We start from the raw sequence: 16,818 nt of genomic DNA, 5'->3' as shown, positions 1-16,818 counted from the left end.
CTGCATGACTTTGAAATATTCTCACAATATCTGAAAAATACTTTGTGTATACAAATGATACACCTCACAATTTAAAATAGGTCTTTTTTATTGTAGCAGAGAGTTGCCAGAACCCCTGTCAACTCCTATGGGAGTTGAATATGTTGAGATTTGGCAAGTAAGAGGAGAGCTGGGGAGAATCAGCTCCCTAACTGGAAACAGCAAGGCTTTAGCTGGGGGTCTTCTAACCATTTTAAAAAGAAAAGGAGAACTCTGAGATTCCAGTCCTCAATGTTCATTTTATTTCTGCTGGAATTCAGGCTAGAGGGGTCATAATTACTTCTAAATCAGTTCTACAGGTACCTAATGTGTATGTGGGGGAGGAACTGGGGGCAGCTCAGGAAAAATTCTGTCCCTCCCCACCTCACCCCATGGTCCCCACTGTTGTGATTATCACTTGGAGACTGCTCACTGCTGCCACCCACAAATCTGGCTACAGAGTAAAGGGAGTAAAGGAGACTTCAAACAGGCCTCCAGGAACAAAATTAACATTAGCAAGAGGGAAGACACAAGAAAGAATCTTCCAGTACGATGATGAATAGCAGAAAAGAACATGTTAGCTGGTTGCATCATAGAAATCCTCTGAAAAGGCTAAGGAATCTCAATCTTTGTTTACATAACAAATGAAGAGAAAGATGGAGAGGAAGACAGAACATTGGCAGGACCAGAATGTAGATCCCCAGTAAAGGGAAGTTAACATCACTCTGTGTTGCAATAACTGCATGGTGCAGACTCACAGAATTGAACCTGGCCAGCCCACCTCACCTGGATGCTGTGAGGCCAAATGAGTTTCATCTGCTAATCTGGAGGCAGTCCTTGCTTGAAGAGGGAAGAGAAGGGAAGACTTCCTCTTGTAACTTAAGAAAGGGTATCAAGAGCTAAGTGGGTATAAGTGGGTGTAAGCAAAGTTGAGTCCTGAAGAGAAAGAAGTAGTCCTTCAAAGGTAAAGGTGAAAGAAAGAGGAAGGGAGAGAGGGAGGAAGGAAGAAAGGAAGGAAGGAAAGAAGGAAGGGAATCTGAGAATTTATGAAAAGGGAGCAGTAATAACATAAAATATGTTTAAAGAGACTGTCATGAGAGAAAACAGATGAGCCAGTAAAATGAGGAGAACAAATTATAGATCAATCTTTCTCACAAAATTTGACCAGAAATCCTTAGACAAATATTAACAAAATAAATCCAACAATGCAGAAAAGGAATTATATACCATGATCAAATGAGATTTACTCCAGGTATGAAAGGTTGGTCTGACTTTCAAATATCAGCAAGTTTAATCCACTATATCAATAGGATAAAAAGAAAATACAACAATCAATCCATGCAGAAAAGTACTGGACAAAATTCAATCCATGGAGCTGGGGATGTGGCTCAAGCGGTAGCATGCTCGCCTGGCATGCGCGGGGCGCTGGGTTCGATCCACAGCACCACATAAGAATAAAATAAAGATGTTGTGTCCACCGAAAACTAAAAAATAAATATTAAAAAATTCTCTCTCTCTCTCTTTAAAAAAAAAATTCAATCCATGATGAAAGTTATCAGAAAAGTAGAGAAAAGCAAAATTTCTTCAATTTGATAAAGCACATCTAAAAAAAAAAAAAACCTTAAGCACAACTTTATATTAATGGTAAAAGATAAAACATTTTCAGGCCGGGGATATAGCTCAGTTGGTAGAGTCCTTGTCTTGCATGCACAAGGCCCTGGGTTTGATCCTCAGCATAAATAAATAAATAAATAAATGCTTTTCACTCTAGATCAGGAACACAGGAACAAAGTAATATCTGATGTTTCCACTAGTAGTCAACATAGTGCTGGAAGTTAGTGCCAGTGTAATAAAGCAAGAAAATAAAATAAAAGGCACACAGATAACAGAGAAAGAAACAAAAATATTGTCCACATTAAAAAATTCCTATAATCTATAAAAATACTCCTAGAGTCAATAAACAGTCAATAAATTATGTTTAGCAAAGTTGCAGATACAATGTCAACACACAAAAATCAAATGTAATTTCTATAATTAATATACAACTGAAAACCAAACTTTAAAAAATATCATTAAATAAAAGTTCCAAAATGAATGATATGTTTAAGTTATAAATATTTTAAAAAAAAAACACCCACAGGATCTGTTTGCTTAAAGCAACAATTAAGAATACCTACTGACAGATGAATAACTAAGTTGTAATTGCTAATTATTTACTAATCAAAATACAAATGTGTCTTAATAAAAGTTCAATAAAGTTGTAGTACCATTCAGGGATTAACATATTGCTCTACTTAACTAAAACCAAGCAGAATATTTCCTCTCAAAGAATATTCTCACGCATAGTCACAACTTGAATCAATTAATAATTTGATTAATGAAAAACATGGAACTGTCCTGCTAAAACAAAAGTCTATAATTTATGTGAGACCAGTTAAACAAACTTTGTCTCCTTGGAAGAAACACTCATTAACTATTATAAAATTTGAATTTTTATCTCTTTTGTGTTCTACTCCAAAATTCTCTTGGTTTGAATTCAAGCACTCATAAGCTATGTATTAACAAAAGTAAACAAGGGTGAAAGACTGAGTAAATGTGATCTCTAGAGAAAATGCAGGCCGTAAATCAAACCACTCTAAAATAAATTCATTCTGCCTGATTGATTCACAAATATGTAATGGAAAGTCTGCCAATGTACACATACCTTTTCATGGTGCACATGAGAATATTCCCCTGCTTTTCATAGAAAGCCCTTCTCTTCCTCACTCAGCTGTTGACTCCTAGTATCAACTGAGATTATCCATGACTTTCCTGCTATCTTTTACCATATCTGCAATCTGTGGCCTGAAATCATCTTCTAGTTATCCAAAAGAATTTTTTTCACATTCTGAACTCCTCAACCCATTGTGGCTTGGGAACTAATTGGTTGAATTGGCAGAGAAGAGACCATCTGATCCACCTGCTTGATTTGAACAGGATGACACTGATTCTAACATAGGATCACGTGGTCAAAAAGATGAGCACAAGGTTATATTCTACATTAATGAAATGGTGCCTACAACTTATATTAGTAACCTGCCCCAGGGTCACTTAGTGCTTACTAGAATTTCAGGACTTGTATAATAATGTGTGCTATCAAAATTCCAATGACATTTTCCACAGAAACAGAAAAAATAATCCTAAAACTCACATGGAATCACAAAAGACCCTAAACAGCCAAATCTATCTTGACCAAGCTGGAGGCATTGTGCTATGTGACTTCAAAATATACTACAAAGTGATACAACCATACAACCATGATCAAAACCTCACGGTTGGGGCTGGGGCTAGGGCTCAACAGTAGTGCACTTGCCTGCCATGTGTGAGGCACTGGGTTTGATTCTTAGTACTGCATATAAATAAATAAAGATCTATCAACAACTAAAAATAAAACTATTTTTTTAAAATCATGGTACTGGCAGAAAAACAGACACATAGACCAATAGAACAGACACACAGACTAATGGAAGAGACACATAGACCAATGGAACAGAATACAGGGCCCAGAAATAAATACATGAATTTAAAGTCAACTGATTTTGATAGAGGTGCCAAGAATACACAATGGAGAAAGGATAGTCTCTTTAATAAATGGTGCTGTATGCAGAAGAAACATGTCAGATCCTTATCTCACAAAATTTGCAAAACATCAACTCAAAATGGATTGAACTTAAGACCAAAATTGTAAAGCCAGTAAAATACAACATAGGGGGAAATCTCCTTGATAATTTTTTGCATATGAACCCCAAAGCATGGGCAACAAAAGCAAAAACTGACAAATGAAATTACATTAAATTGAAAAGCTTCTGCACATCCAAGGAAACAATCTTTACCAAGTAAAGAGATACTATAGAATGAGAGAAAATATTTGCACTTCATACTGAGAAGAGTTAATATCACAAATATATTAAGCACTCAATAAAAAGAAAAAAACTGATTAAAAAAAGTCAAAGGATATAAATTGACATGTCTCAAAAGAAGTCATACTAGTGGCCAACAGGTATACAGAAAAATAGTCAACATCACTAATAATCAGGAAAATGCAAATCAAAGCCATAACAACACTTCATACCTGTCAGAATTTCTATTATCAAAAAGATAAGTGTTAGTGAAGATGTGGAGTAAAGAGAAGCCTTGCAAACTGTTGCTGGTTTGTAATGTAAATTAGTACAGCCATAATGGGAAAACAGTATGGAGATTTCTTAAAAACTTAAAACTACCATATAATCCAGCTTCCTCAGTACTTAGCATATTTTCAAAGAATATGAAATCTGTACACTAAAGAGATACCTGCACTCCCATGTTTACTTCAGCATTCTTTATAGTATCATGATATGGAATCAACCTGTGTCCATCAGCAGATAAACAGATAAAGAAAAATTCACACATACACACCAAGAAATACTATTCAGCCTTTTAAAAGAAGGAAATCCTGTCATTTGCAACAACGCAAATGAGCCTGGATGACATTATGTCAAATGATATACACAGAAACAGACAAACAAATACCACACACAGTGACACTTATAAAGTAGAATCTAAAGACGTTGGAACCAGAAGAGAGGAAAGAATGAGAGTTACCGGGGCTGAGGGACCGAGAGGGACCTGAAGAAATGTTAGTCAAGTGATACAAAATTTCAGTTATATAGTAAAAATGAGTTCAAGATATCTATAGTGTAATATGTTGACTATAGTTAATAACAATGTATTGTATTCTTGAAAATTGCTAATAAAGACATGTTGAAAAATAATAAGTATGTGAGACAATATATATGTTAATTAGCTTGATTTAGGCATTCCACCTGTATGCAAACTACAAAACCTTCTATATGATAAGTATATTATATATATATATATATATATACACACACACACACATATATATCCAAATATATATATTCAAATTTAATTCATCCTTTAAAAATAAGTTAAAATTAATCAATAATGTATCAATTAAAAATAAAATATAGAAGCAAATAGGTACTTTTTTTTCCTAGAAGATTGATCATTTTAAAACAAAAACCCCAAAGCTTACCAAAATTTTAATTGGCTTTATTACTTTTCTAGTAATAATACCAGGGGCTCTTAACCGAATGGTTTCCAAAATGCACCATTTAATGAGAAGGAGCTTCTTCAATTCTTTCTCAGTCACTTTAATCTTGTCTTTACCTGCAAAGAGAACTTCTTTAAAATGCAAAAAAAAAAAAAGAGATAAGCTCAAGAGACTAGAAAGTGATTTTCTGTAAAGCGCCTTAACAGAGGGTAAATGCTATCTCTGGCACGTAAAATGTTACTGTTGCTATTACTTTCTGCCTCTTATTCTGTGACAGGATGTGTTGGTATCCACCTTGGCTCCCACGGTCTTATGATTATGAAATGACAGAGATAGCCCTTATCGGGAAGGGGTTCAGTTTTCCCTCATCTCATCCTTTCTCATCCAAATTAAGAATTCCTATTATAACAACAATAAAATTGTGGCATCAAATGTACAACGAATAAGCCATAAAAAGCTACCTGGCTTTCTTTTTCTGTCTTTTCCCTGACAATTATTTTTTTTTAAATCATTCATTTCAAAAGATCCAAAAAGAACATTTAGAGAGGGACAGTGGTCTCTGGGACCTCAGCTGGAACTGTGAGTGTGCCCTCTCAGGATGGGAGCTGTGACTTTCCTGAAGTACATGTGTACTTTAATATTTAGAAGAAGGAACCTGGAAAAGGATTAGAGGTCAATCTTTGTATGGTCAGGCTTCTCAGTCCAATTAGACAGCCTAGAGAGTGATATTTCAAGAAAAATATTTGCTTTTTGAAAATTACTCAAGACAACACAGCATTCAGTTGGTGTGGACAGTACTTGCTTAGTAAAAGTCAACAACATTGTCAATATAATTAAGCTGAACCATTCCTCTTTTCATTTCTACTTCTTGGCCATTTGGGGAGAGGGCGGGTGAGAGTGAGGTAGGGGATCTCCATCCGTGTCTCTTGGACTCTGCACATGCATGTGTCCTAATGCATAAATAGCTGTTGAAGAGCAACCACAAAAATAATACTAACTGAAAACCATCTTGATATGGCATGAAAAGAGAGTGGTAGCACAATCTTTACTTGCTTTCTACTTTTCTTGAACTATCTCTATGTTTCTTAAGGGACAGTTCAGGAAAATAATTTAGAGAGTCTATAGCTGAACTTAGCAATTCTTAAAATGACTTGAGATTCTGCATATGTAACAAATATCATTTCACAGTTGGTAACTTAATGGAGAACAAAGTATGTGTCATTTCAGGAAACCAGGAAATTTAGGTATCAGAAGGTCTTTACCATCAAAAAGACTGTAAATTAAAATTGAAGAAAGGACAAGTACTTTCTTTGAACAGTTAAATAGAAATTTAAAGGTTGTAATTGGTGGATTAGTTTATGAGTGACACACACAGAGTAGTGCCTAGCATGTAGTAAGTGCTCAATACAAAACATTGTTTGTAACTGCTACCGTTACTGTTAGTATGAATTTCATGGTTCTATAGGATCCATACTTCCTAATATGGTTTTATTCCATAGCTGATACATTTTTTTTTCCTGAATCCTTTATTGGGAGAAAAATCTATAGATTGGAGGAACACACCTAATACTATTTTGACATCATGTATGAGGAACTATTTCAATTCCTCTGCTCTGGTTTGGATATGGTTTGTTCCTGTGCTGTAAGCTTGGTCCTGAATGCAACCTATAAAAAGGTGTGGGACCTGTACATGGTGGAACCTAGAGGGAGGTAATCAGGTTGTACTCACCTGATGAAGGGGGTAATGCTTGCCTTACATGACTGGATTATTTATTGAAAGATGGGGTTGGTAAAAAGTGAGGATGCCCCCAGTGCTTGACCTCTCCTGCACATAGTTGTTTCCCTTTCTGATTCTCTTCCATGTTGTGAAATAGCCATGGACTCTCTCTAAACACACAAGGCTATTTAGACTTTCTAGCCATCAGAATTGTGAGACAAATAAATCTCTTTTCTTTTCAATTTTCCCAGCTTTGGATATTCTGTTATAGTAACACAAAACCAAATATGATACTCACTCCATAGATATTTATTGAGCACCTCTAGCAAGTTTGTAAGTGCTAAGTATAAAGATGAATGTCAGGGCACTGACTCTTAATAGCCTGATACAGGTGACAAACAACTAAAAGGAGTTAACTTGTAATAAGTGCTACCACATTAGAGTGTACTACTGCCTGTGGGCTCAACAGTGGTGACAATGACCAGACAGGAAAAGGAGATGTTGAAGAGACTTCTTAGAAGTAAAATTTAAAAAAAAAAGTCAGCTACCTGAAGATAAAGGGCATGTCCAGATAACAAGAATTCATGTGTCTGGAGCAGAGTCTAATGCAGAAGGTAATTAGATCGATCAACTGTGGATGAAGGTCCAAATAAGCCATCACACTTGGTTCACTGGGGTTGTAATGGGTCTACCCTCTTTCCCAAGGTGCTCCACTGAGTCCAGTATGCTCACAGCAGCTGAAGTCAGAGATTGTGATAGATGGCTCCTTTTCATCTATCCAGACTCTCAATGTATCCCAGGACTGTCAGGTATCAGTTCTGGGTTCTCCTCTCTTCTCTACCTACTTTATTTCCCTGGAGGAATCCAAACAAACCTCTTTTTTTAATATATTAAATAATTTGGATAATTATGTTTTGATGGGCTCCTCCAAAAAGGGTAAGATTCCATTTGTTTTGGATCTTGTTTCTCCTATTCCCTGACTTACACTCAGTATCTGACATAGTGCCTGATACATATTATGCACTCCATATATTTTTATTGAATGAATGAATGTATATTTAATATGGTGGTAGGATCAATTAAGAAACTTGAAGCAAGGACCTTGGCATTAGACCAGAGACCCTGCACTTACTAGAAGAAAAAAATAGGCCCTCTAACATGTTAGCTTAGGAACCAACTTCAATAAGATTCCTAAAGCATAAGAAGTAAAATCAATAATCAATAAATGGGATGGTATCAAACTGAAAAGCTTCTTCGTGGCAAAAAAAAAAATCAAGAATGTGAACAGAGATCTTGCAGAATGGGAGAAAATCTTTACCACCACTATGGAAAGCAGTATGGAGATTACTTAGAAAACTTAGAATGGAACCACCATTTGACCCAGTTATCCTACTCCTTGTTATATACCCAAATGACTTAAAATTAGCATACTACAGTGATGCAGCCACATCAGTATTTATAGCAGGTCAATTCATAATAGCCAAGCTATGGAAACAACCTAGATACCCTTCAATAGATGAATAGATAAAGAAAATGTGTTATATATACGCATTGGAGTATTACCCAGTCATAAAGAAGAATGAAATAATGGCATTTGCCAGTATATGGATGACCTGGAAAATATCATTCTAAGTGAAATAAGCTAATACCTCCCAAAAGCAAAGGCTGAATGTTTTCTCTGTTTTGTGGATGTTAACCTAAAACAAGGGAAGTTGGGGAGGGGAATAATAGAAATCCATTGGATTAAATAAAAGGAAATGAAGGATAGGAAGTAGGAGGGGAAGAGGAAAGACAGCAGAATTAATCAGGCATAATTTCCTAGCCTTGTATTTGAATACATGACAGGGTAAATTTGCACCATGTACAACCATAAGAGTGGGATCCTAAATAGAAAAAGTTGTACTCTATGTATGTATAATTTGCCAAAATACATTCTACTGTCATGTATTACTAAATAAGAATTTTTAAAAAAGCAGGGTGAGGTGGTGCACATCTGTACTCCCAGCTCTTCAGGAGGTGGAGGCAGAAGGATTACAAGTTGTAGGCCGACTTGGGTAACTTAGTGAGATCATGTCTCAAAATAAAAAAATAAAAAGGAGTGAGGATGTAGCTCAGTGACAGAGCATGGCTGAGTTTAATACCCCAAAACCCAAACAAACTCACTTGTAGTTTGTGTAGGGCAATGGGAGAGATTTAGAAAAGTCAAATTTGAAAGATATTTCTGAGGGACAATACGAGGATATTTTAAAAAGAATATAGTAAGAACCTGGTATATACTGGACCAGTGGTTCTCCAACATTAAGTGTATATTACCATCATGCGAAAGGGTTGTTGAAATACAGATTGCAGGACCCAAGAGTCAGTAGGCCTGAGGGGGCCCAAGAATTTAATATTCTTCCAAGTTCTCAGGTGATGTTGATGCTGCAGGCCCCAGGATCATATTTTTTAAAATATTTTTTTAGTTATAGATGAACACACAATATCTTTATTTATTTTTATGTGGTGCTGAGGATCAAACCCAGTGCCTCACATATGTGAGGCAAGTGCTTTACCACTGAGCTACAGCCCCAGTCCCCAGGATCATATATTAAGAAACACAGTGCTAGATTAAAAGATGTAGAAAATATCCCTGGATTTTATTAAACATCCTGGACTTAAAACAGTTCTTATTACTAGTTCTTAAATGATCTCTTCTATTTGAAGAAAATAGAGACAAACATACTAAGTGAATAAAAATGACAATTTAAATCAGAAACCCCGAGTATCAATGTTACCAACTGAAGGCTTTTATCAGCATGAACGTACAAGATGAAAAGGACTTTTACTTTTTATGAACCATAAAATTAGATAATGTGATGATTAATTCTAAACTTTTAATTAGCCAGAATTTTAGAAATGTGCCCCAATTATATCATTTTTGCAGCTCAAAAAGTGTTATCCTCATCAGAAAAGGAATGCCAACACACCTTCTGGGGTCCCTGGCTGAGCTTGCCATGTGGCCACATATAAACTGGCCCTAAAAGCAGTAATTCTCACCTGTTTCTATGTCATCTGTAGCTGCTTTTACATCATTGTGGCAAATTTTAAAAGAGGCCACATAAAGCCTAAAATATTTACTTTCTGGCCTTATATAGAAAAAGGGACCTCAAGGGAGCAAGCTATCAGTTTGCTCCTCATTGTACCTCCAAATGCTAAAAAGTCCAGATTTTATTTCAGCATTTAGATTTTACAAACACTATAAATTCTATGTTGTCTTTACTGTTCCTATTATTTACATAAGCTTGTCAAGTATACAATGCATAGTATCTGTATAACCCTGTAAAATACAGTTATTTTATAAGGAAAACATAGACCATAACTAAAGGGGAGAAATCTTTGTGTAAAAGATATGCTATTATAATGGTCTTCAAATTATGTTCAGGTACCCAGAGGGCACACGGGAACACATAAGGCTAAGAAGATCAATTTCCTGATTCTCAACATTTGGTTTGCTCTTTTTCTAAAACAGATCTTAGAAAATACTGTGTTGCAATTCTTTTTCCCACTTCCTTATACAGTCACCTTTTCCTCACTTCCCAACAGAATGTCCTGCCTCTTAGCCATCCTGATTTATATCTGCTGCACTAAAGCTGCTCTGTTTTCCCTGAGGTCCAAACATCTCTTGGGTACCAGACAAAAGGGTAATTAGATAACACCATGCACCTGAGGGAAAAGTACTTGAAATCAAAGTAAAACAGGCATAGGAAAAAAATTCTGTCCACAGACAGTCTTATTCTATATATGTATCCAAAAGCCTTTGCTCATAAGCCATGTATCTGTTTCCATGATGTCCACCTATCTTAGAATGACAACTCAAAAGTGAGTGTCACAGCAACACATATTAACGTGTTTGATTGATTAAAAAAAAACTAAGATATTTTCCATTCAAAAATAAGTCAGACCAACTCAGAAAGTCAAAGGTCGTGTGTGTTATCTCATTATAGAGGATAAAGAAAAAGAAAGGTGTGGGGAATCTCATGAATCAAAGGAGGACTAGTAGAGGAAAGGAACCGGGAAGGGACGAGGGGTCATGTGCATGTCTGAATATGCTACAGAAAGTCACTGTTGTGTATAATTACAATGCGCTGATAGAAAATGTGGGGGTGTGGGAGGAAACTGAGTTGGATTGGTTGATTAGTTAGATACTTAAGGACTAGCTTTGTGAATTAGGTTATAAGGCAGCCATTTTTCATAACTGACTGGATTAAATCTGCAACTTTTGACATAGAAATATTTTAAATACACAAAAAGCATGTAGACAATTTATCAGGAAATGTTTAAAAATAAGATTACAAATAGAAGACATCAATTTAAATGCATGAAGGGATACAGAATTCTTTTAGAATGTACTTGCAAGGAAAAGGAAAGATGGGAGGAAGGAAGGGAGGGAGGGAGGGAGGGAGGGAAGGAGGGAAGGAAGGAAAACAGTGCCTAACAGCATATATTAAGACACGAAGCCCTGATAGAAACCCTGAATGTCTGTTATGAGACAGAAATAACAGGGTATTGGAATTGTTGCAGTGTGCATGGTGAAGAAGACACAGGCTGGAGATTTTTCCTCCTCCTCTTCTTCCTCCTCCTCCTGCTCCTCCTCTTATTCATCCTCTTCTTCATTTTTCTCCTTCTTCTTCATACTAGGGATTGAACCCAAGGGTGCTTAACCACTAAGCCATATCCACAGAAGGATAGTAGAGATTTCTAATAAGAGACAGGGGCCCAAGTACTTGGCATGTGACTGATAACCTAGTAGAGGGTCAAGAAAGATTCTGTTGGGCTGAATGACAGGTCTTTTAAGTTGTTCCTGACTGCAATATATTTTCTTCCTTTCTTGCCCCATATGTTTGTTATTTTTAAAATGTCAGATAACACCTAACTTTAAATTAACACTGGAGAAATGAAGATCTGGGGTATGTCCAGGGAGGCAATGCAATATGGGAAAGAGGCAGATTATGCAAATGGAAAAGAGCAGACCTTGAAAACTCAGCAAATGCAGGAACCAAGGGTCAGAGAAGACTAGAAGCCACCTCCTTACTCTATCTCTCTCATTTTTCCCGTCAAAAGTTCCTAGAAATCTGAGACAGAGTTTAGATCAATTTCACCTTTATCCTGAAAACCAAGGAGGCCCCAGGAAGCTAGGACCCTTGACATATAGAAAATATATATAAATTTAAAAAATATATATATATATAAAATGAGCAATAACCTACAATTCAGATTCAAAATGTAACTTGTGTTAAAAAAAAGTTCTCTAAAAACCTATTGAGAACATCTACATTGGACAAATTCACCAAACATTCCTTCTAATTGTTTTTTCTGTTTTACTTTGTTGCTGCTATAGGATACAGAAAAGAAATGTTTTTCTATTTGAGGAAGGATAGGGGGTGATCACCAGTCAAGTTTTTATATTTGAAACCAGATCTGTGACATTCCAAAGTGACCCACCTGTCCTAAGGCAGGCAAAATTCTAGGCCCCCAAAAGTTTGGGCTTTAGTAATGGTAAAGTTTCTAACCTCATTTAGAAAAAAGTTCTGTGTTAAGTATTATTATTTTACTTGACCGAATTACTAAGTACAAAGACATTTTAAATTGCATTATATAATACAGAAACAAAGGCTTGTTTTGAGTTGAAGATATTTCAAACTATGACCTATAAATGTATGAGAGATGTAGACTACACTTGGAAAATAAGTGTTTTGATCAAATATTTTTAGTTCCTCAAATCCCCGTGTGATGTGGAAAAATAAAGTAGTATTCTTGGACTAAGCAAAGAAAAATGAAATATACTAAGTTTTCAAACATCTTTAGAATAAAAGACCTTTTTTTCATTAAAACTCTTAGAAATAGCTCTGTACCCATACTGTGAATATTTCAATGCACATCTGCGGTTTGTTCCTCCAGCTTTGTGCCTCTAAAATTAGAAGGCTCCCCTTGGAAGGATGCCAAGGTAATCATCAGAAGGGCTGGAGCCTAACTGAGACCAGGACCACTACAGAAGACAGACAAGGAAAGAAACCATGGGTGATCTAGGGTAAAATTTAGAAGTCATCTGTTCAATTCTTGGCATAAATACAACAAAATCAAACCTTAGGATATCTGAAACCAAATAAAAGATGATTCTTGTATTCAGAAATAGCAAAAAATGTTTCTAAAATATTATATATAGCTTTGACATTAAAGTCATAATAACAAGAAAAACAGTGTAACCATGAATTGTTAAGTATATGCAATAGATTGAAATTCCAGGACTCCAATCACTGGTTCACTCCATAGAAATTTGCTACATTATCTCTTAGGTACTAGCTCAAGGATAGGTGCTATGGGAGATAAGCTGAGAATAACAGTAATGTATTGGCTGTCTTATCTCACAAATATTTTGGATCTCTGCATTTATTCCTCATAGCTACCTACCAGCTAATCCACTCTCAGAGAGGTTCATGTGTCCAAGGAGACAAAAAGCATCAGAGCAACCTTCAAACCAATGGCCATTTATACTGAAAGCCCTTGAGCTTGCTAATATGCCACAGCACTTCCCCAGAGAGGAGAAAGGAAAGAGCAGTACACACATGGCCTTAAAGGATCTTGGACCCAAGGACAGAGAACAATATGTGTATATAAATAACTAAGTTTCACAGGAGAGGATTCAAGTGGAGTCTATGGCGTTCATTCCCTTTCACCTGGGGCTGGAATTTAAACTAAGCCTAGAAGGATAGATATGAGTCACCCAGGCAGAAAGAACATGAACAAATTCCAATATTCATCATAAAAATAAGATTTCTTGGACTTGAAAGAAAGAAACATGAGTCAAATAGAATTGCTACAGGAAGTCCCTCTTTTGAGAGATGGCTCCTCTGGTTTAGTAGTATTTTAAACCACTTTTCCGTATGCACACCACAATCACAGTAGGAAATAAATTAATATATAAAAATTATTATTATAGACTTATAACAACATTATATAATGACTTTGCTAATAACTGTGGGGAAATATTCCCTGATCCGATGGAAAAAAAGGATTGGTAGGCATTTGATGAGTCATCCAGACCTTTTGAGAGAGAATTCTGAGGAGATGAATCAGAATTCGGGGTTGAATACTGAGAAAACCCTTGTGCCTCCCCACAATGATAAACAGGTGAGTTTATTACCTGAAGAACTACAAAAAAAAAAAAAAAAAATCCCCCTAAACATTAAAGAGCGCATCTCTGTACAGGCCGTTTGTTTCCTCCTGAAAGCCAGGATCTTGAGTTCTGTTTGCTCTGTGTCTGGAGGTGAGTTTTCCCTCACAGAGGTCACCTTTTCATATTCATAGATAGCACAGCTTGCTTAAAATATTGAAAGTTGAGGTGTATGCAAAAGGTCATGGCACACATGAAGGAAAATGAGCTGCCGATGAAAATACATGAGATAACCTTTCAAAACCAAACGAACTGAGGTGAAAACCTTCAGCAATGACTCCTATCCAAATTTGGTCAAGAAATCTACTTTCTAAATTTTATAACAGTGATTTCTGGAAAAAAGTAGAGTCAAAAAATAAAAAGACAGTATTTACTTTAGACTGTCATCTCAGAAAATTATGTAATATCTTTGAAAAAAATAGAGCATTTCTAAGACTTCTACAAAAAAAAAATGAAGCAGTGACATCAATTGCTCTCAGAGAATCAGGGCAGGAAGCTATTTAGTTTTCTGGCTTATTTTCTCAACCAGAGACTTCAAGATAAGCTCCTAAAAAATTTAGTTTTTAAAGAAGAGAGACAGAGATAAAAAGAAACAATAAATAAGAATTTAGAACTTGGGGTGCTGGGGAGGGCAAAGGAAAATTTATAGCCCACTTTTCATTTCAGGAATTTAAAAACCAGTATATGTAACAGTCAAGAATTTCATTTTTATAACTATATGTCTACTTTGTTTCATAAATATTCTGTTATATTTACGAAATGACTGTTTTCTTCTCTTTTTTCAAAAGAAATCTATGTTCACTTGTAAAGATTAACATATCACATACAGAGAGAATTACTTTGGATAAAAATGTCCTGGAGTACATCTACCATTGCCATAAGTCTTATATATTAAAAAAAAAATCCTAGAATTGTTATTTATAGGTAGTAAGAATGGTCTGGTTACAGATTTGTGGGAATTTGCAGAGATAAAGATTTGTGTGCTAACTTGTTTCCCCTGGGTAAAGCAATAAAACTTTTTTTTTTACAACTGTTGTTTTAATTTTGAGAAGAAATATTGCAAAATTGGTCTTTTGTTTATCAGAAAGTTAATTTTGAACTATGAATAAGGACCCTGATGACCTTTTCCCTCTCCAAACTCCTATTCCCCCATCTATTCCTGAGGGCAGAGGGATGATGAGAAAAATGCACTAGAATGGGGGTCCTATCTGAACTGAGAAACCCAGAGGGGCAGCAGTTGGGAGGAAGTGATAATTAGTAAGCAAGGTAATGAAGCTAACTTGGCTAAGCAAGGGACAGGTTAGGAGGGACTGAAATATCTAGCACAATGAAGACAGTCTCTCCTAATGTAGCCACTGTGCTTGTGGGGGACCTTCCCCAGGCCATGTGAGCTGCAGACCAGGTCTCAGTGGTAGCTGTGGGACACACAGCACCCACAACCAAATGCCTTTCATTAGGAAAAAGCAAGCTGAAGTGAATGTACAGAGAAGATGCCAAAGAAAGACAGTTATTTCAGAAGAGTGCATCAAGAAAGGGAGAGACTGCTCTGCTTGTGCGAAGGAAGGGAGGGTGTGATGCAGAGATCACTGAGGAGTGAGGCCGGAGGGAGTAGTGTGGGTTGCTTTGTGTAGCAAAATCCAGCCTGCTGTAGAAGACAGTCTGACAGCCATCTAGTCCTTTTCCCCTCTCCTCTATCTTTCCTCCCTACCTCAGTTTCTTTCTCACTCTTACAGAATGTACAGGGTCTTCTGAAGTTAGTAGAGGTGACTAGACTTATGTCAGCTAAAGACATGGTGTAGGAATTCATGGGACACCTAAAATAATTAGGGAGCAAATATGATTTTCCTAATACTAAAATGAGAGAGAGAAATTAAAGAAAGTAGACTGGCTCTGTAGAGGTTACTTATGTCCTGCTGCCTCTTTTAGATAGCTCCCAGAAACTTCTTTAATATGAAGAAAGCAACAATAGGAGGTCCACTCAGAGAAGCTCTAGAGGTGAGGATACAGATGCAAAAGAATAGGGATTTCCAGCTTTCTTGAAAATACAAGGCTTATGTTATAATTTTTAACAAACTCTTAAGTTTGCTCTATTGAGAGACTTTTCACAAACTGGACTACGCTGGGCGTGGTGGCACATACCTGTAATGACAGCAGCTTGGGAGGCTGAGGCAGGAGGATCAAAAGTTAGCCTCAGCAAAAGCCAGCCTGGTTCCAAGCCAGCCTCAGCAAAAGAAAGGTGCTAAACAACTCAATGAGACCCTGTCTCTAAATAAAATACAAAACAGGGCTGGGGTTGTAGCTCAGTAGCCAAGTGCCTCTGAGTTCAATCCCCAGTACCCACCCCCAAGAAAAATTGGAATAAATTTCTATGATACCTCCCCAGTATTTCTTTTAGAGAGAGAGAAAAAAAAAGATATATGCAGCATGTGCAATACTCAACTCAAAGTGGACCAAGCACCTAGGAATTAGACCATAGACCCCCTGCCTAATAGAGGAAAAAGTAACCCCAAGTCTTCATCATGTTGGATTAGGCCCCAACTTCCTTAACAAGACTCCTGAAGTGCAAGAAATAAAATCAAGAATTAATAAATGGGATGGACTCAAAAAACTAAAAAGCTTCTTCTCAGAGAGGTGAACAGAGAGCCTACATTTTGGGAGCAAATTTTTGCCACACACACATCAGATAGAGCACTAATCTCCAGGATATATAAAAAACTCATAAAACTTAACACCAAAAAAACACAAACAACCCAATCAATAAATTGGCTAAGGAGCTGAACA

The 16,818-nt window shown here is 36.4% G+C and overlaps 1 protein-coding gene across 2 annotated transcripts in view; it reads right to left on the bottom strand.

Annotated features, from left to right (window-relative positions):
* Positions 1-16,818, bottom strand: part of LOC124080344 (24-hydroxycholesterol 7-alpha-hydroxylase) — a 117,576-nt gene that overhangs the window by 25,601 nt on the left and 75,157 nt on the right. The window contains exon 8 of one of the 2 annotated variants that reach the window (XM_046426254.2): positions 5,093-5,241. In XM_046426254.2, the coding sequence (XP_046282210.1) occupies positions 5,093-5,241 (149 nt within the window). The remainder of the gene's footprint in view (positions 1-5,092; positions 5,242-16,818) is intronic. The other variant, XM_046426255.2, reaches the window with a different exon arrangement.

Source organism: Marmota monax, unplaced genomic scaffold (assembly GCF_021218885.2).
Source record: "Marmota monax isolate L192 unplaced genomic scaffold, Marmota_monax_Labrador192_F-V1.1 WCK01_AAM20220418_F8-fsc00187, whole genome shotgun sequence".
NCBI lineage: Eukaryota > Metazoa > Chordata > Mammalia > Rodentia > Sciuridae > Marmota > Marmota monax.
This window is presented reverse-complemented; position numbering and strand designations above follow the sequence as displayed.